This window comes from Paroedura picta, chromosome 5 (assembly GCF_049243985.1).
Source record: "Paroedura picta isolate Pp20150507F chromosome 5, Ppicta_v3.0, whole genome shotgun sequence".
In the NCBI taxonomy this organism is placed as follows: domain Eukaryota; kingdom Metazoa; phylum Chordata; class Lepidosauria; order Squamata; family Gekkonidae; genus Paroedura; species Paroedura picta.
This window is the reverse complement of record NC_135373.1, coordinates 109,702,481-109,723,899: the sequence shown is the minus strand read 5'-3', so window position 1 is coordinate 109,723,899 and position 21,419 is coordinate 109,702,481. Positions and strand designations below refer to the sequence as shown.

The following is a 21,419-nucleotide window of genomic DNA, read 5'->3' as shown; positions in this document are numbered from 1 at the left end:
TCAGTAGAACAATTAGATATAAGTCCAGTAGCAGCTTAGAGGTCAACACGTTTTTCAGGGTACAATCTTTTGAGAGATCTGAGTATTAAAACCTGCTACTCATTGAACAATTGTTTTGAAAGGTACAACTCTGCTTAGGATCATACTGTCAATGACCCAGCTAAGAGATTCCCTGCACTATCCCTTTGGTTTTTCAGCCAAACGGTTTCCCCTCCACACAGAAGGGTGGTTGCATCACAGAGACACCCACGCTGGGAACTTAAGTAATCAAAACCAAGTGATACAGCTTGGTAATATTGCACAAGAAGAGCTATTGACCCAAGATTTCAATCTTGGTAACAGAAAGGGCTCCAATGCCCTATAGAAATGCCACAGCAGACAGCAAGACATGGACAGGAAATTGTGTCTTCTCGACTTTGATTTCCCCGGATAACCTCCAAGTAGACTCGGCTCCAAAATAAAAGGAGATGGAAGAGTGATATTCAACCTACTGAGCCACTGCACCTCCTGTCTGTATGAAGCATTGTATTCCAACTGTCATTTAAAGCAGTGGTCCCCAACCTTTTTATCACCGGGGACCACTCAACGCTTGACAATTTTACTGAGGCCCGGTGGGGGGGGGGGTTAGTTTACTCCTCTACTCTCAACCACTGCCCTAACGCTCTCTGATCGCTATGGTAATGTTTAAACATCCCTTCAAAATAAGATACAGACACGCCACAAACATGAACATAAGGAACATTTTATTTTCATGGAAATTTTAACTCATGACAATGACAAATCAATGGGAACCCTGAGCTTGTTTCTCTGCAACGAGTGATGGGAGACAATGACACCCGAAGTGTGTTGCAAAGAGACGGGGGGGGGGGGCGAAGGCGTCCTTCGCGGCCCACCTCCAATTAGTCGACGGACCACATGTGGTCCACGGCCCACAGGTTGGGGATCGCTAATTTAAAGCACCAAACGGGGCCCCAAGACTCCCAGCAATTAGGAACAGCAACCCGGCTCCTAAAGAGTAACGCAATTAAAATGCAATGCACACCAGCCATGGCAAAAACCTCTCTCTCTTCCTGTCCCGAGTTACATTGCAATCTAATTTACACAATCCGGCCCTTTCGCTCAGTCCTACCGAGCACATTTTCTGCACCGCATGCGACTGAAGCATGCCCAGCCTCCTTAATTGCTTAACCACGGTGTGTAATGTCACAAATGACCTAGACTTATTGTGCCCGAGCAGTGGCTCGCGTATGCGGTGCTTTGCGCAGCTGCGAATAGGCCAGTCAGTCCTGTGCACCCAACCTGGATCTAGACAATTGTCCACAGCACAAGGAGGGGGGGGGGGCGAGAGACTAATAGCCACATTTCTGCTTCTGCTACACGAAACGCACAAAGCTGCACTTTTGCAGCCTTCTAAATGCAGTCGACCATTTCATTCGCAGCTTGATCTGTAAGGGGGGGGGAACGGAGAGGAGGGGAGAGGATAGTGATAGAGCAAGTCCAAGTAAAAAAAACTGAAAGTTATTTTAATGGAACTGGTCGAAGCAGAGGGAGGAAGGTTGATATGCAACAGTAATGCTCCAATATGCTAGCTGAGGAATCCAAATTCAAAAACGTGCCTTTTAAAACCTCTGGGACTGTCTGTCAACTGTCTGTCAAGATTTACTGATTAGATTTAATCAAACAAACAGATGCATATTCCAATTCCTCGATACTCCCCTTTTGGAAATGCTGGAGGAAGGGAACCGTTGCTTCCCGCATCTCTCTGATGGACATGGTTTGCAGTGGGAAGGGCCCTGTTAGTATCGCCTTTCCCCACCCAATGTAGGCTAGCTTAATTTTAATATCGCCTTTCCCCACCCACTTGCAAATGTTACAGGCATTTTGGCCTCCGACACTTTCTTGTTAAGAAAGGAAGGCAGCTTTAGGACAGGGCGACCTCCATAGCCCAGGCTAACCTGATCTCATGTGATCTAAGTGGGGTCAGCCGAGGGTAGCATTAGAAAGGGGGACCACCAAGGATATTTGGGTCCCTATGCAGAGGCAGGCAGTGGGAAAACACCTCTGACTGCCGCTTGTCTTGAAAACCATATGGAGGTCATCGTAAACATCTGCGAATTAACAGCTAAAATCAAACTGATTATTTTCATTAATTAATTAATTAATTAATTAATTCGGCTTATAGACCGCCACTCTCGGCCCAGCTGGCTTGTGGCAGTTTACATAAAAATAAAACACACACACGCACACACACATATAACCCCCATTACAATTGAAAGCGGCATAGTCCCTTGTGGACCCTCAGCTCTGCTGCTCACAGTTGTTCTTGCTCCAATAGATGACCCTGGCTAGACCAGTGCTTCTCAACCTTCCTGATGCCTCAACCCTTTAACACGGTTCCTCATGCTGTAGTGACCCCCAACCAGAAAATTATGCATGTCTTCTTTCACAGAAATTAAACTGAAACTGACCAATGGCGTGAAGATCCATTGTTCGTGATTGTATATAAATTCTTTTTTTCCCCAGGGTTCAGTTCTGCCTCTTGTCCCACCATGCTGATCTCGCTCTTTTCCGCTGCTCCAGACAGACGAACGCTCTGTCTCGATCTACCCCGCAAGGCTGCCATGTGGATGGCGCCCCCCCCCCCCGGCCAAGCTGCTTGCTGTGCTGCAACCCCTGTGAAAGGGTCGTTTGATCCCCAAAGGGGCCCCAACCCCCAGGATGAGAACCACTGCCCTAGACGGGCAGAGCCCAGATTGCAAAGGGCAGGGAGGGACCCAAAGATCTAGTAATCCTGGTCTCTGCCCTGACCTCAACCAGACGTCTGGCAGAAGAGCTCCGTCTTATAGACCCTGCAGAACCCAGAGAGCACCATCAGGGCCCTCAGCAATTCCAGGAGCTCGTTCTACCAGGTTGGGACCAGATGAACTTCCCGGAGGCCCGGGACAACCAGCAAATTCATACCTGCAGAGCACAGGTATGCAGAGCATAAAGGATGGCCAGAATTTTTGACAGTGTTCCTATGACCAAAGTTTACATGACAAAATATATTTGCAAGTTGGTATTTTATTAATTCTCATAACAAACCAGACCTTATCGAGACATGGCCGTTGGCTGGTTCTGGAATCTCTGTCTGTGAAGACCAACTGTTCTACCAAATCACATCCCACTCACCCCTTCCCAAGGGGAAAAAAAATCATACCGCCTTGGGGAAGTGTTTGAAAGGTGAGAATAGGCAGGTAGAGTCCATTAGCCCACCCACCTATCCTATGTCCTACAGCAGTTTGAAGCATGCTTATTAGAATCATAGAATCAAAGAGTTGGAAGGGGCCATACAGGCCATCTAGTCCAACCCCCTGCTCAACGCAGGATCAGCCCTAAGCATCCTATTCTTCTTTGAAAAAGAGATCTGAAACTGGGATTAAACCCGGATGCAAACAAAGTTGGCTCTGGTGGGAATCTGAAAGGGAAGTCAATGGGGACAGATATTGCTCTCTCTCTCCTGCAGGGAGACATGAGTATGACCAACTCATGTTTGCTATGGGAGCATCCTCAGAACACAGGCTGAGTGTGCAGGAGACACGTTTCTTCCAAACAACAGACCATCTTTATTTTTATTTTTTTTAATTCATTATTAAATTTATATACCTCCCCTTTCAGGATTTCCAACTCGGGGTGCTTCGCAACCATATACGCACTACAATTAAAACCACTGTAAAGAGTTAAAAATCCATCATGGCCCCAACTATGGTTCCTGGTTTCTACCTCCCCACCTCCCACTCAGGAGGGCACCATGTGAAGGCATCAAATTCAGTCATTCACTGGCCCCAACTGAAAGCCTGGCAGAAGAGCTCTGTTTTGCAGGTCCTACAAAACTGAGGAAGTTCCTGAAAGGCCCACAACTCTTCCGGAAGCTCATTCTACCAGGTAAGGGCCAGGACCAAAAAGGCCCTGGCCCTGATTGAGGGCCAGATGTACTTCTCTAGGGCTGGGGATCACCAGCCAGTTTATATTGGTTGAGCACAGCGCACTTGGGGGCGGGGTCATCTCTGTGGTCATTTCCATAAGAGAGCAGGTGGATTGCAAGTAGTGCCTAAAAGAGTCAGATTTTTAAGGACCATCATTGAGGAAGCTTAATTTTCCCCACTAGACCGGTCCACAGATGTGTAATTTCTGGAAATCATGCTACCACTGGGGGGAGGGGGGGGTGTACGTTTTATGGGGAGAAAGTGGGAATTTGAGGGAAATTATAGTATATCAGTAATGGCTGGTTCAAGAGGGGCGGTATATAAATTCCAGAAATAAATAAAATATTATAATACTTTCTTATCAAGCCTGGAAGTATTCTATTGCTAACGCAGTATCAAATGCACCATTTATAACGTCAGTCTGAAACCTAGCCCTCTTCTGGAAACACGTTCCCTGATTTTAGATCCTACCTGTTTGTGTTCTCCAGAACTTCCACCTTCTTGCGAAGCTCACTGTTCTCAGTGGAGCAGGACTCAACCCTAAAACATGAACAAGGAATTTCGTGTTAATGTGGCTGGACTGGGGTCCTCCACTATCCGAGCTGCCATTTGCAAGAAGAGAGAGGTACATCGCAACCCTTTAATTTAGGAAAGCGGAGTTCATTCTAATGTGAAATAAAGACTTAGTTTTTACAAGGACAGGTTCAAGTGGGTAGCCGTCTTGGTTTGAAGCACCACAACAAAAATTGAGTCCAGTGGCACCTTTAAGACCAACAAAGATTTATTCAAGGCGTGAGCTTTCGAGGGCATGCAGACTAGACTTAGTTTTTACAAGGCAGAGTCAGATGCTTTTCCAAAAAAGCTCTCGGCACTGGGAGTCCACCATATGGGATTCTGCGGCCCATGCAGGAAAGAAGAGAGGGAGACTTCATAAGCAATGAACATTGGTAAAATAGGCCATGGATGGTACAGTTCTTGTTACCAGCCACCAGGGGGCACTTGAAACACACATTGCTCCACCTCTTCCATGTCGCCTTCAAAGTGACATCCACAATGAACTCTGCAAGATGTCTAGCCCATAGCTGGACGCCTTTTAGGAACAGCACAGCTCTCTCAAAGAGAGTCAGATCCCTGATCCATTTAAGCTTATCTGTCTTCTCTTGAGTAGCAGCAGTTCACCAAGGCCCCCAAGCTTTTCCTGGTCCAGACACCCATTAGAGATCCTTTAACTGGAGATATGAAGGTTGAACTTTGGACCTTCTGGAGACCATGTTTGTGGGTGTATTACTAGCCATCACTGCCACCTACTTCCATGAACAGGCTGGCAAACTTACTTTTTCTCCAGGCTGTCCATGTATTCTTTCTTTTTCCTTCTGCTCTCCTGGGCAGAGATCTACAAGAGAAAGGAAATACCATTTATGGCAAATATATAGCATCTCACCAAAAATAACAGGGTGGGGGGGGGAAGTGTAAAAATGTAGGCTAGCTTAATTTTAAAAGAAGCAGTAAACAGTTATGGAATTCTTTTAATCAACGTGGGCTGAACAGCCCTCTCTGTGTTTTAGATTTGTGCTGTGGTGTCACACCAATGCAGCCAAGGAAGCGCAGCTATGCAGGTGGAAAGATGGAGCTACTCAGGCAAGAACTGAGTGGATTCTCATGCAGTGCAATCCCAAGCAATGGTACACCCTCCTAGGTAAACTGAAGCCAATGGGTTTGGAAAGGTGTAAGTCTGTTTAGGATTGCATCTGAGAAACAGGCGTCCACCCAGCAGGCTGAGATGATAGAAAGCCCACCGATGATCAACGGTGACATGGCCAAGGCTGGGAGTGTTCTAAGTCTTTAACATTTATACCTTGCTTTCCAGCCAGATGGGCTTCTCAAAGCGGCTCACCACCATAATCCATCACGATTTTTAATTAAAGCCAGGGGCACATGGCAACAAATCCTGCAGCTTGCATTGGGATTTGGCAGAACACCGAAAAACTGGGATGGTCAACGGTCCTCTCAAATGCAAGTCCTCCCCTCTCCCCACCAGCCCACCTTTCCCAGATGCTTCCTGGCTTCTCTGCCCAGTGGAAAGGGCTTCTGTCCTGGAAGTGTACCCAACAAAAACTAACTGGATACTGCAGATTAGTTTCCTGGGGAGAAGCCTGGTGGACCACCAAAAAGCTGGGGCTGTCCACTGGCCAAGGGGCAGATGTGCGCCAGGTGTTCCATCTCCACTCTCCTCCAAGCACGAGCCTGGCTCCTTTTCAACGATGACATCATTGGCTGTAAATGGCCAAAAGGGCACCAGGGTCGATGGGTGTTGCCTTGAAAACTCAGCCTCCCAGAGCAGTCACTATCATCCCGAGTCACTCTCTGACCATCTCTTCTGCAGAACTGATTGTTGCACAACACTATGAAGCAATGCATGAGAGCGAGCACCAAAAGCACAACGCCCTCTTGTACCTTGTTCTTGATTTTCCTACGGATCTTCTTAAGTGCTTTCTCTTCGGCTTTGGTGAGAGGCAGTTTGGTAGGGATGGGGTACCCTTCCGCTATCAGCGTCCTCTTCTCCTCCTCCGTCAAGATCAAAGGACCTGTGCCCTGGAGTTTCTATGGACACCAAAAGGACAAGGGAGGAAAATAAGAATATAATTAAACGTGTACAAATCCCCTCTGCATTCTGAACCACAGGCATCTACCGGGGACTTTTGAGCTCTCTGGTCTTGGATGAGGTTACGTTCTTCCTGAAAAGCCAGGTTCAAAGCTATGGAATGCTACTGGACACAGTGGTGAGTTAAAAAACAAACAAGGTAGCCACTGTGGTTTAGAGCAGGGGTAGTCAACCTGTGGTCCTCCAGATGTCCATGGACTACAATGGGAATTGTAGTCCATGAACATCTGGAGGACCACAGGTTGACTACCCCTGGTTTAGAGTGTATTTGTTCAGCTCTGATTGGTGAACCAGCTGTGCTTGCTTGAGGTTCAGGCAGATCTAGCCACAATGATCCATGCCTTAGTTACAACTGGACATGACTACTGCAATGCACTCTGCTTGGGGCTACCCTTGAAGAGTGTTGGGCAATTTTAACAGGTGCAGAACACTGCGGCCAGACTGCTGGTGGGGCCAACTACCAGGAGCATGGGGCCCTGACCCAACAGCTGTCTTCTTTTCCCAAGTCCAGTTCAAGGAGTCATTTTTGTCCTTTAAAGCACTACATTTAATGGGACTGGGGTATCTGAAGGAGTCTCTTCTTCCAGACAGTTCTACCTGGGAATTAAGTTCACTGCCCAATAATCAAAGAGGTTGATCTAGCGGGCATACAAAAGAGAGGAATCCCAACAATTATGGAACACTAGGTAGGTGAGCCTGGCCTCCTCATTGTCCATCTTCACAAGGCAGCTGATGATAGTTCTGTTCATGACTATTTGCTGATTTAGTTTTTAATGGCAGTCCCAATCAGACCTTTTAAGCTGTTGACTTCTGGTGAGTTCTCATCATTGCTTTTATGGTGTATGTGTGTTTTAAAATAAGGAACCACCTGTGGGTCTGCAGGGAGTGCCCACCTGTACCCATCATAGAACCTTACTTGGGAGTGGGCAGCAATGTCTCAGAGCAACCCTTATATGGTGATGCCCTCTACCCTGAATCAATGTTCCATAGGGCCTCATAGGTTCAACAAGGTTGAACACTCCAGATTTAATCTTCTGAAAATATAAATGTCATATCAGACACTGTAATGAAGCACATAGAGGGTCAAACTAGAACCTCAGGATCTAGGTTCAAGTCCACAAACTGCTAGGAAGCTCACCCTAGCAGATCTTGTGGTAAGGGTAACAAAGGGACAGATCAGGGTTGGCCAAAATGTAGCTATTCAGATCTCTGTGGACTGCAATTACCATGAGTCCCTGCCAGTATACTAGCACGGACCTCTGGAGAGCCACAGTTTGGCCACCCCTGAGAAGGATGAATCACGTATGTCACCCTGAGGAACAGGATAAAATCGCACTAGAAGATTTAATCTGTTATCATACGCTCTGAAGTTCAAAACATACAAAAGCATATTCTTTTTTTAAAGAACAAAGAGGAGAGAAAGAGACCTACGTGGGGCGCTGTTAAGAGAGGAGAATTGGTAAGCACGGAAGCCACACGTGGGGACACTTTAACCGTGGCTGGTAGCTGTGTGGGACTCGATGGTGGGAGGGACCTGGTTGGACTCTGGCTACCCTCGGAGTCACTGCCGTGGCTGCTGGGAGGAGTCGGAGGCATGTGAAGGGCATCCACCGCTGAAAAAGACAGAAAGGGAGTGGGAAGAATCAAAAACTGCCTTCAAGCACTGGGAGAAAAGGAAGCACAACGTTTAGCAACTGGAGGCAGATGTGTCCTGGAAAGCTCAGAAAGCAAATAATGACTCTGTGGGGGAACCACACCTATTTAAATACACAAGCACCAGAGAAGTAAAGATACTGAAGGTACACCGACGGCGCAAAACTTAAAACTAGTTCAAACACTGTAAGTTCCCCCAGCACATACAAAGAAACCCTGGGAACAATAGCATATTACAGAAAGGAATTCGGTTCATTTCTTTTTCAAACAAAGGGCCATAAAAGACAGGTTTGTATCAAAGCGTCAATGAATTCTCTGTTAACCTCAGAATGCTCATAACTGGGAATGGACAGGTTTAATGACAGCATCTAGATCCCGTCTACATTATCGCAAGAAGGCGATTTTGTCAAAACGAGAAAACTGCAGACGTATGAATTAGTGCAGGGGTAGTCAAACTGCGGCCCTCCAGATGTCCATGGACTACAATTCCCAGGAGCCCCTGCCAGCAAATGCTGGGAATTGTAGTCCATGGACATCTGGAGGGCCGCAGTTTGACTACCCCTGAATTAGTGTGTCAATGGTGGACAGAGCACCACAGATCCATTATCCAAGCCCTGTCACTCATAAGCACCTTTTTAGCCACCAGCATCTTGGAGAAATAATAATATTTTCATCTGCTGTGTTTTAAACTCCAGGACTGTTGAAATTATTTTCTTTGGGGAACATGCATCTTTCCTACAAGTCTTCCCCTCGAACAAAAAGGTTGATTATTTAGACACATGTTTAGACGCTAAATCTGCAAGGCCACCTGTCAATCAACTGTGCTATACACAAATAGCTGAAAAGGAAGAAGAAAAAAACATCCATCTGACTGACTGTATCAGTACTGACTTTGTCTCAACCAATACAATATGCAAGCTTCCCGTCAAAGACTCCCATGTCCCTCAAGGTTGAGTACAACTCCAAACATTGACTATGTCTGTATCTCCCCGTGACTCTTAGGCTCATGGCAATTGACACCAATTCCCCGCTCTCTCCCTCCGCAGTGCAGGGCCTATGGGCACCACGATGCATGCCAAGTACTTCTAGAAAGTGGGTGGGGCTAGGTAAGCAGGGCTTCTGATTGGCTGTGGAGATTAAAAGGTGTTCTTTTAAAAAGAGTTTCTGCCTGAAATGTTAAAGAATTACAATTAGAGTTACACTTAACCTCACTCCCTGACATTTTGCAGCTGGCTCCGCCTTCCATGGCAGCCATTTTGCGGTCTGTGCCCACTACCCTTGGCCAGAATTCTAAAAGTGCCCACAACCACCGAAAAGCTGGCAGCTCCAGACCTAAGCACTGAACATGAGCATCTTGAGAAAACAAATGACTCTTCTCATTCACAGTCCATTTTGTTGCTGCAGTCCTCACAAAAGAACCCCAGTAGATAAGGCCTCTCTTCTGCAGCCCATCGTATTGAGGGGAAACTGTGAAAAACAACTCACCTTCCTTGGAAGAAAGGTTCAGGAACTGATCCACTTCATGAGGCTCCAGTTTGATCTCTGGGAGAGCTTTGTGATTCAGTGGCTTTGCCTAAGGGGCAAAGGATTAGAGAGAGATCAGGACTGAATCTTTCTGGGGATTCAAATACTGGCAGCAGGACAGAATCTTTCCTGCCTCCTGTCTTCCTAACACGCAAGAATACTGCCATGGAAATATATGTTTCTGTCAATAAATATGAATGTGTAGACAGAAGCAGTGAGGCATGGATCGGTGCCAGAGTTTAAATTCATCAGTTGCAAAAATACACAGATCGGGAAGTCAGACCCAAATGGCCAAATGCATCTTTTCAAATTAATATCCGTCCCATTAAAGTTGAGATACTCAGCTCTCTGGCAGCTGTCAGGCTGCAGGACAGAAGAACAGTCACAGATATCACAAAGGAGCAACTGACACGCTGGGACACATATCTTGTCATGTCCAACTCTGACTGAAGGTCTGGGATCGATTTTAAGAACTCTGCAAGATAAGGCATGTCACGCCGCCTTAGCTAGTGGGATGTTTTTAATCCCCTCTTCCTGAATCACAGAGAGACCCCTCCCTTTGTATCCACTCCCCTCTCTGTGCATTTTTATTTTATTTTATTTTTTATTTAATGTCTATACAGCCCTCCAAATGGACCGGCTGGCCAGAAGATCTTGTGAAGAGAGTTCAGACTGCTATGAAGCATAGTGCCATAAACTGCCTGGAGCGCCATAAGGAAGAAAGGTGGCGAATAAAAGTTTTGGGTACATAAAAATAATTAGGATTTGCATATCACACAGACAGATGTGCCAGCAAGACGGGAGTGATTATGGCTCCCTATGTCCTAGCAATATACATATATTTGCCTTTGTTTGAAAATGTGCCAAGCAGCTTTATAATCCCTATTCTGCTCCCTTTCACAACCCCCCTCTCTGATAGCAATTCCAGAAATTGACATCATTTGGAACATTTGCCCTCACGACCCAGTGATGTCATTCAGTTGCCTAATGAGATCAACGTGCATCGTACCGTGTCATCTTCTTGCGGCAGGGGCTCCTCCCCCTCCTGGGTCATGGCACTTGTTGTGGCAGTGAGGCTGACAGAGGGAGCGAGGCCGGGGGCTTCCCCCACGGAGGGTTCTGTCTTGATGGGGGCTGAGGGCAGGTCCGAACCCAGGCCCCAGTCTTCGTTTTCCAGGTCGGCTGGAATGAAGAGCATAGAGACATTAGGGCCCGGGGCCACAACAGGCAGACTTCATAAAAATAGAAGACCAAAGCAAAACCCAGCCAAGGACAGGAAACCTGGGGAGAAATCATCATTTATTATGTTAAACAAAGCTGGCTGAACAAGGTGGGATAGGACTGGGTGAAGAGGACATTACTGCTGCCCCCTTGGTTGTTGTAATTTGGGAGGATTTTATTGGGTTTTACTGTATTTTAATGTTTTATTGTGTGAACCACCGTGAGATCATTTGGGGAGCGGCAATATATAAGTTGAAAAATGAATGAATGAATGAATGAATGAATGAATGAATGAATGAATGAATGAATGAATGAATGAATGATATCCCTCCCACCACACCTTTCTGTTGCAGGCACAAGGGCATCAGCAACCTTGTGGACCTATATTCTAATGCAGGGGTAGTCAACCTGTAGTCCTCCAGATGTCCATGGACTACAATTCCCATGAGCCCCTGCCAGCAAATGCTGGCAGGGGCTCATGGGAATTGTAGTCCATGGACATCTGGAGGACCACAGGTTGACTACCCCTGAATGCACATAATGATTCTCCCGCTGGCACCTGGGCTGCCGTTAAAGCAACAGCCCTCCTTTTATACGTCTAGCAACTGCAACCCAGAGATAGAGCCCCCAATCATGGCTGGCAGTCACGGAGAGCATTCCATCAGTTTTTCAAAGCGGGTCACTCAGGAGCCGTATCAAGAGGCTGCGTTTGTCTGTCGTTTGTCTGCCGCTCTCTTTGCCGGCAACTTCTTTCCAACAGAAATACGATACCCAAGAATGATGAGCAGCTTTGGCTGTCTTGGCTGGAGGGGATATTTATACATCGGGCAGAATTAATATCCTAGGAGCTCCAGCCACAAAGTCGGAGAGAGAGAGAGAGAAACTCCAAAATCCTGTGCAAGGAGCCCCGCAGCCTTGAAATGAACAGCATGGAGAGGAGAGGGGGAAATAACACGGCTCTGATGCTAGTAATTACTTTGTGGTGTAATCTTAACCTCCCCTGCTGCTCAGGCAAGATGTAATTTGAATAAAAGACAAGCCGGGCCAAAAAAGATTACGAACAAAAATAAATATGTGTATATCCTGTAATCAGATGCTCCAAAACAGTAAACCAAGCTCTGCCAAGAAGGGTAACCTTTTTTTATATATATATATAATCATAGCGTTTTTTTTTATAGCATCAGTGTTCAAAGAGATTCTTGGCCCTTTTTAAAAATATAGAAACCAAAACATTTCGAGGAAAAACCAGTCTCACCATATGGCAAACTATGTCAGAGACTGGTAGAAACTTTTCTCCTCTCCTCTAATTAATATCTCTCCTCCTTAGCGTGCTCAGACAGACCCAAACTAGGGCTGGTACACACGATACGGCTTAAAGGAGGGTCTCTATGTGATTCATGCATAGGTACATGGTATCAGCGAGGTTTAGTGATTAAATGTGATAGCTCCTAATCTTTAGAACCGGGTTTGATTCTCCACTCCTCCACATGCAGCCAGCCAGCTTGGACTAGTTACAGTTCTCTCAGAGCTCTTCTCACAGATCAGTTCTGTTAGAGCTCTCTCGGTCCCACCTACCCCGCAGAGTGTCTGTTGTGAGGAGAAGAAAGGAAAGGTGTTTGTAAGCCGCTTTGGGACTCCTTCGGGTAGTGAAAAGCGGGGTATAAAAAAACAGCTCTTATACAGGGAAAATGTACGCTCTTCCAAAGAGCAGTAACTATTGTCAGGTTTCGGGTCAAAAATCTGGCTTGGGCATTCAGTTTTTTTCAAGCGATGGGACACGTTACCTCTGGCACTGCTGGTTTCACATTGCTTGGATGCTGAGGCCAGCCAGAGCTTCTACGCCGGGGGTAGTCAACCTGTGGTCCTCCAGATGTTCATGGACTACAATTTCCATGAGCCCCTGCCAGCGTTTGCTGTTCTATGCCACACTGCACATTTTAAAGAACTAATTTCATGAGATTCCCCCTTCCCCTCAAAAGAACAGAGGATTGGGTGGAAGAGAAGCCTGAACCATCGGTCACACCTTGGCTCTCCGTACCTTCGCGAGAGAGCTCAAATGCTCATTCAGCCACGCTGCTCTCCTAGTAGACTTTGGGCCAGTTCTCTACTTCAAAGGATGAAATGGTTCCTTAAAGCTCTCACATGCCTCCCTGACCTGCTTGGGGCAGGGACAAGCTATAAACTGTGACAGAGAAAAGAAATGACTGGCTGTCCTCTGCCTGGCTGTCACCCGTTTCTGGCTAACAGCACATGACAAAGACCCATTTTCCAGCTTCTTTGGTACGTGCAGCAAAAAAAGAAAGGGGGAGGGGGAGATGAACAAGAACCGTAAGATGTTGTCCCTCCCAGTCCTTCCGAAATCCTTGGCTTGCACACATAGGATTTGTTAACAGGCTCCCGCCTTGCCCCTTTTTGCAATGCATTTTAGGGTGTTGCCATGAATAGGCAATCGTCTGTCCTGAAGGGGAGTTTCTCTCGTGCCTTTTCACATCCCGCCCCTTTCCTCCGAACATGCCAAAGCAGACACAAGCCCCCCTTTCACTGCTTGGTAACGGAAGCACCACCCCTCCGTCCCACCAGGTGAGAGGCGGCATTGATCTATAAATAGTTCCTTTTGCAGCTCTGGGACTTTGGGGGTGGGTGTTTCACTCCCGCCCATCCCTCCGCTTGGCCACTACCGCAGATAATGACAGACAAGCTGTCGGCGCGTCTGTGACAAAGAAGGCGCTGTGCAGCAGCCCAAGACTGCAATCTCTTTTGGAGGCTAACCATATGGGATGATTAAACAGCACGGGAGTTGAAAGCCCAGGAGAACGTGTGCGGTCTTTTTTTCAAAAGATTCCTTTGTTCTGAAGGATAATCGCCAGTTTGACAGGCAAAGCAAGGCCTCAGTTTGTGCTGGGAGGGGCAGCCCTGGGACCAGTGTTTGTTCCGCGAACATGGAAAGTAATATGGAAACATTCAAGAACTGTTCTTCTGGGAATGCACAAAGTGCTCTGCTTCTCACCATTGCCTTTCATAAAGCATCCTTACACAGAACTTCCAAGAAAGGCGATGCAACGTCCAAGTAAGTCTGAGCCCCAATATCCTCCAGAGTTATGAGAAATTAAGGTTTGGGCAGGTCCAGTTCTACATCTCAAGCATTTCTCAAAACACACCACTTTTTCAGTGACAAAGCAAACATGAAAGTGCTATACTAGAACACATTAACAAATTCAAGATTATTTAACCTCTAAATCTTCACTGGGAATGGGTGCTAATGTCTTGAATATCTTTCAGTAACTTCCTATTGCTTATCTCGAACTGGATTTTATACTAACAGCACTTGGGGATGACTCTCACCTACTCTGAGTGAATTGATTACTGTTTGTATTGCATCTTGTTTTAAACTGGTCTCTCTTTATACTATCCCCATCACCACATCTGTTTGTGGCGGGTATGAGCCTTATCAACCTAATGGATCTATATTCCAATACCCATAATGAAGCAAAATCCCTCTCTCTCTTCACCTTAGTGGGAATCAATTTTTCTTGTCTCAAAAGTGCCACCAGTAATGAGAATACAAAAGCACTCTGTGGATGCATTTGAAATGTTAGCATCAATTAAATAGAAATTTCACAATTATGAAGCAGCTTGAGCTCTGTCTGTCTGTCTGTCTATCTATCCGCCTATCCATCCATCTATCCATCCATCCGTCTATCCATCCATCCATCCGTCCGTCCGTCCATCCATCCATCCGTCCGTCCGTCCATCCATCCGTCTATCCATTCATCCATCCGTCTATCCATCCATCCGTCCGTCCGTCTATCCATCCATCCGTCTATCCATCCATCCGTCTATCCATCCATCCATCCGTCTATCCATCCATCCGTCTATCCATCCATCCATCCGTCTATCCATCCATCCGTCTATCCATCCATCCATCCGTCTATCCATCCATCCGTCTATCCATCCATCCATCCATCCGTCTATCCATCCATCCGTCTATCCATCCATCCATCCATCCATCCGTCCGTCTGTCTATCCATCCATCCATCCGTCTATCCATCCATCTTCTTTCATATTTGTTGACCGCCACTCCCGGACCCCGCCATCTTGTGGCAGTTTACAATAAAAATTTAAAACCCACATAAATTTAAATTACAATAAAATCCACAAAAATTTAAATTAAAATAAAAATTGAAAACCCACATAAAATCACATATGAACAATACTGGCAGCAAAAAAAATCAACCTATAATCCTCCCCCCTCCTGCCCATCCCTAGCCTCTAATAGCAGCCCCCACTACACCCAGGGGAGGGCATCTTCTGGTGTTGTCACCCCTAAGGGGCCAGTGCCGGGAGGGAGTAGTTCCTAGGCTCAGCATTAGTCTAAACACCAGCGAGAAGTGAATCATGAAGGCAACCCATGAGCTCTTCCAATGCTAGCATAATATGCTCCAAGACAGTTGCTGAAATCAACTGTCACACTGATGAAGAGTGTAATAGAGGGAGAAATAGATATCTTCAGTTGTCACTTCAGATATTACTCCTTGTATTTAGGGGCTTTCTTGTCCAATGCATGGATACACAGGAACATGTATGAGTGCCACGTACAAAAAATTGTGGCTTTTGCCTGCAAGAATGAGGTGAGCAATGGCCCAGGAGTTTCAAGTTCTGCCTTTTCAGTCTGATTATATTCTATGCCCTCCTACAATAAGCAGTGTGACTTGCAGACAGCTCAGGAGAGGGCCTTCTCAGGCATTGGACCAAAACTCTGCTCCATTGTAAACCGCTTGGGTAGTGAAAAGCGGGGTATAAAAAAACAGCTCTTCTTCTATGGTCTTTGGCATCTGTCGTTTTGAGATATCTCAGCCTAAATAAGAATCTGACCATCATCACCATCATCATCATCATCATCATCATCATCATCAATGACAAGCTAATTTCTCTATAAAAATCAATTTTGATTCTGTGTTGCTATGGGAGCTAGATCTGACTTCCAAAGTAAGAAGAAACGTTTGCGTTTTGAGAAGCAGCAGGACTGAATCCATATGGAGGGGGGATATAAATGGTAAGCCATTCCTTACACCTTCATCCACCCCCAGCCTCCCCAGGCCTGATATGCAGCCATCTCCCCTTGGAGCAACGAAGATGTGCTTAATGATTCACTAGAGGAATGATTCATGGTAAAGCTCAGGGGCCCTGGAGCGGTGATGCCATGCCATGGCAGCCCACTCCCAGTAGAAAATCACACATAAAGAGAACCCACATGTTAAGTTGCAAAACTAGTTAATGACTGAATAGTCAAACACATGCAAAGTTAAATGGCAGTTTTGCAGGGGAGCAAAGGATGCTCTTGAATAGCAAAGTCAGTTCAATTAAAGATTCTGCTTTACATTGGATTTCAAATGTAAATACTGCAAGCAGGGGATGGCAAACTCTTAGTTCAGTTGGCACATATACATGGATATATATTCAGTTTCCAAAGATATTTTCTATAAAACAGGAAATTCTGCACTTTAAGAAGCAGCGGCACAATTTTCCTTTATTAAAAAAAAAGAATTCTTATTCCTTTTTAAAACATGTATATATTTAAAATTAAAATTACAGTGACATTTTAAGCAATATCAGACTACTTAATGATGTGTGTGTATATTTGTATCTACCTATGCCTATCTATATGCATGAGTATTCACACACACACACATACAATCATTCTGATCAGGTTACCCAATATTGCTTGGTTTATTGCAAGTTGTTTTCCCCCAGACTTGCATTAGGAACCACATTAAAGGGATCCTTTGAGTTGATCCCAGTTAAAGGGATCCTTTGAGTTGATCCCAGTTAAAGGGATCCTTTGAGTTGCCATTTGTGTTTGTCGTTAACAAAACTGAGCAAAAGCCAGCTGCAAAGGCTAAGCCGGCAGTTGGCAGCTTCTAGGAGCAAGAGATGGCAAGAATTCCTCATTACACTCAACCTTGTTACACTCTTGAGCGAAATGGGGACAGCAGAGCTGCAGTCACAAATAACTGGGGTACATGTATCCCCTGTCCTTTCGCTAGGGAGATTTCTTGATGTTCCGATTGATCATGTGACCAAGCTTAGCTCCCTTGGGGAAAATGGCTGCCTTGGAAGGTGGACTCAATGACATTGTAGCTTGCTAAGGTCTCTCCCCGCCCTAAACCCAGCCCTCCCCATTTGCTGGCAGGGGCTCCTGGGAATTGTAGTCCATGGACATCTGGAGGGCCGCAGTTTGACTACCCATGTTCCAGAGCTACGATGCCCCTGAGCAGAGGCTATCAGGCCCACCCACAGCCATTTCAATCTGGCTGCATCCTACATTTATATAATAGCACTAATCCATGCTACTTGAATATTTCCATTTTTAGACTGTGGCTTTATGCATTCCTCCTTTTTTAAAGAAAAAAGAAGTGTCAGATTTTGACATCTATTTGCTCACTTAAGAAATTGAACACAGCATGGTGAATTACTGTTCAAACTCTGGCAAGGATGATAGCTGGCAATTACTATGGGAAATGTGCATTTATTTAAAAAAATAAAATCTTATGTCAGATCTAGCTTTTAGCAGCACATACGGTCGGTTTCTCACATGCATATTATTTCACAGGTGCCCACGAGGGCCACAGAATCACAGCAGGCACGCTTATGCCCAAGCCTTCCTCCCCGTAATTTTTCCCCCTCAATAGCTTCTCCTTCCAAACAGGCCTTTCCATACACGTCCTGCAAGGTATCCACACAAGACCCCAACATAGTATCAACTCAGTAGCCATGCACATGAAAAATATCCTCAGAAAAGCCCGGCTGTAAATTTGCACGGCTTATCCCTCATAACACCCTGCCACAGATGGTCCAATGCTAGTCTGATCTCATGCATGCACCCCAAAAATATCCTTCAGACCAGCCTAACTATACATTTGCTCAGCTTCTCTCTAATAACAACACCCTGCCCAGGATGGTCCAGGTTAGTCTGGTCTTGTCACATCTCAGAACCTGAGCCTGGTTGGCCCTGGTTAACGTTTGGATAGGTGGTCACAGTGGAAGTCCAAGGTCAAGACCCAGAGGCGGGCAATAGCAAACCACCTCTGCCCATCTCTTGTCTTGAAAACTCTATAGCAGGGGGCTATGGACCTCCAGGGGTCCACAGTAGCCCCAGAGGGGGTCCACAGTCTTTCCCCTAATGCCTTAATGGACTTGGCCACAAACTATGGAAGCAGCCACTTCCATTGCTCCCCCCACAAGCATGAGTGAGTTCTCTCATGGTCTCTGCACCTAGAAGGGCGTGTAGCCAGCATGCCTCCCAATTTAAGCCACCTCCTGCCTCTTCACTCCTCAGTCCTTGTCGAGCCTGCCTGTTAACATAGGTGATGATGTCCCTTCCAATTACATGGCACTTCCGGGGGGGAGGGGGGGTGGCAAGGAGACATGGCCATCTGACATCACTTCTGAGGCTCCTAAAATCCTGAAATATTATTTTAGGGACTGCTCCATGGTCAAAAGGTTGAAAAAGGCTGCTCTATGGGGTCACCATAAGTCAGCGGCAACTTGACGGCACTGAAAGTCTGCAAGGTGACAGCAGTCAAACTGTAGAGATCCTCAAAATGTGCCCCATTCCCAACATACACTCATGCTATTCCTCCCAGGTCTGTATCTTGTAAATCCTTGTTTTGGATTCTGGCTTGCCCAATCAGATGGCAAAAATAACGCATGGATTGACATCACTCTTTTTGCTCCATCTTTCCCACTTCCTCTTCTTGCGCCAGCTCCGAATTGCACATTGCTTTTGTCCATGCAGGACTCGTTATTATTATCATCATCGTCATTTATGGTATTTATTACCCACCCCTTCTCTTTGGACTCAGGGTGGGATGCATCATTACAAAAACATACGGAATAATAAAATATATAAATGCGAGCCATCTAAAAAATGATCCTCAGCAAAATATCTTTGGCAGGCAAACAGAACTCCATCCCCCCTTTCCCCACCAGTGGAAAAGCTGGTTGGAAACCTAAGCTAAAGCCATTAAACAGCTTGCAAGAGTCATGCAAGAGGCTCCCAGTCTTTCTGCTACAGTGCCAAGCCCAGATTCCAGGATGCCCCTCTACGGAATATGCAGTCCCAAGCATCATCTCCCCAAAATCCAAAGTACCAAGCACGTATGCACATTCCTGGGCTCTTGTTTCTATGGCCAAGATAATGGGTCCTGGGAGGAACATTTTAAGTGGAACTCCTCTGGCTCCCCTCTTGGTGTTGCAGAATCACAGCTCCTCTTGGCACCCGGGAAGACAAAGAATGCATATTACAAACAGAGCTCAGAAAAGTTTCCAGGCTGTGGTGCAGCTGTTAAGAGGGTCAGGCCTAAGATCTAGGAGACCCTTTTCCAACTCTTACTCTGCCGTGAAAGCTTGCTGAGTGACCTTGGACCAGCCACACACTCTCAGCCTAACCTTCCTCCTAGGGCTGTTGTGAGAATAACAGGGAAGAGAGAAGGGGGGTACATTCCTTTGATGGGCTTCATAATAGGCCTAGGCCCAGACGGTTTCCTGATTCCATAGTCTCCTACCAGCAGCTGTCCACAACGGTTTAAGGCAAGGGTAGTCAACCTGTGGTCCTCCAGATGTCCATGGACTACAATTCCCATGAGCCCCTGCCAGCAGATGCTGTCAGGGGCTCATGGGAATTGTAGTCCATGGACATCTGGAGGACCACAGGTTGACTACCCCTGGTTTAAGGAAGCATACTGTGTTTATTTATTGCGGCAAACTACAGTATAACAAGCAGAATGCTCACAGGAGAGAATTGGCTTGGAAGGCTTTAACATAAGAACAGGCAAGATCATGGAGAATATTTCTTTTTTTGGTTGTAGTTATGATGGATGAAAGGAACCATATTTCTATGCAGCATACCTGTTTTGGGGTAGTAACAGAGGAGATCTGGCCTCTGTACCCCTGCTTGTGGACTTTGGGGGGAAATCTGGTTGGCCCTTGTGTATAACAGGAGGTTCTGCTCAATTGATCACAGGTCTGATCCAACAAAACTCTTAATGTTCACAGCAAATACAATTCCTGTGCAAAACACGGAGCAGCTCTTACTTTTTACAAGGACGGCCTGACATAGATCAGGGTCATACTGTCCCCACTCGAATCATCTCTAATTCAGCGATGCCTCAACCAACGTGGCCTCTGCAAACACCACCAATAGATCCATCAGGAGAAAGAGTCAAAACAACCCTCATCAACCTTACTAACTCTTGGCAAATGCATTCATTATTAGGGTGTTTTTTTCCTTCCCAAGTTAACATACGGAAACATTCCCAGTTTCAATATTTACATCTCTTTTTCCTTCCCACTCTTAAGGTCAACAGAACATTGCGCAATCCTGGCCAGTCAAGCACGCTTATCTACAGCATCGGTTCCCTGCAATGCTGCTCGTTGCTCAATGCTACTCCAGACCCTCGTTACCTTCATTGAAATTGTCGTCGGTGGAAATGTGGGTCAGCGGGGACTGGGGTCGAGAATCGCCACACAACGAGTAGCTGTGCTCTGCCTGGATGAGGGGTGCTGGAGAAGCTGGAGACAGCTCCACTTCCATCATCTCATTCTTCTCAGACAGGAAGGGATCGTTCAGGAGCTGCCCCAAAATGTCCTGGGAAAACTCATCGAGGAGTTCCGTGAAATGCTGTGGGCAAACAGAAAAGCGACATGAATTCCAGTAAGTCCAAGGCACAGGCAAGTCAGCAAGCCACAGCAAAGAAATCTAAGTACTAAGTAGCTTTCCAACCATCATGTTTCCCCCTCCAACTTTCTATACTAGCCTTTGAATGTGTGAAGCTGCCTTATATGGAGCCACATCTATGTTGTATTGAAGGCCAATAGGGACTTATTATTATTATTATTATTATTATTATTATTATTATTATTATTATTATTTATTGCCCGCCACTCTCGGCAAAGCTGGCTCATGGTGGGTTCCAAGATAAAATAAAAAAATACAATCACCTAAAAATCCTCCATAAAATACAATCTAACAAAAACACGGCCGCAGTCCAACCCACCTACCCCCGCTTGGGACCAGGGGGAAACAGCTGGGCACTATAGGTAGAACATGGTGGAGTACCTTCCCTCCTTACTCCTCCCTTGGGGGGGGGGACCACAGATCTTCTCTTCGTCCTGGCCTCAACCATAGACATGGTGGTCTTAGACAGTTTGTTCTTCATACTGTTATCTAATTCCGTAGACCTACTCCTACTGCATTGTTCATCAGTTCTCTTAGGCTGCCTGATTGTACTAGTTTATATTCTGCAATTCACCTTGTGTCTCAGTAAGAAAGGCAGACTCACAGTACATATATCAATATACGTACTGCCTAGAGCAGGGATTCTCAAACCAGTGGT

At 46.1% G+C, this 21,419-nt stretch overlaps 1 protein-coding gene across 1 annotated transcript in view; it reads right to left on the bottom strand.

The window, feature by feature from the left end:
* CREB3L2 (cAMP responsive element binding protein 3 like 2) overlaps positions 1-21,419 on the bottom strand; it is a 90,469-nt gene that overhangs the window by 19,255 nt on the left and 49,795 nt on the right. The window contains exons 2-8 of the mRNA XM_077339871.1: positions 20,488-20,704; positions 10,814-10,986; positions 9,766-9,853; positions 8,059-8,240; positions 6,420-6,566; positions 5,300-5,358; positions 4,437-4,505 (exon numbers count right to left, since the gene is read on the bottom strand). Of these exons, the coding sequence (XP_077195986.1) occupies positions 4,437-4,505; positions 5,300-5,358; positions 6,420-6,566; positions 8,059-8,240; positions 9,766-9,853; positions 10,814-10,986; positions 20,488-20,704 (935 nt within the window). The remainder of the gene's footprint in view (positions 1-4,436; positions 4,506-5,299; positions 5,359-6,419; positions 6,567-8,058; positions 8,241-9,765; positions 9,854-10,813; positions 10,987-20,487; positions 20,705-21,419) is intronic.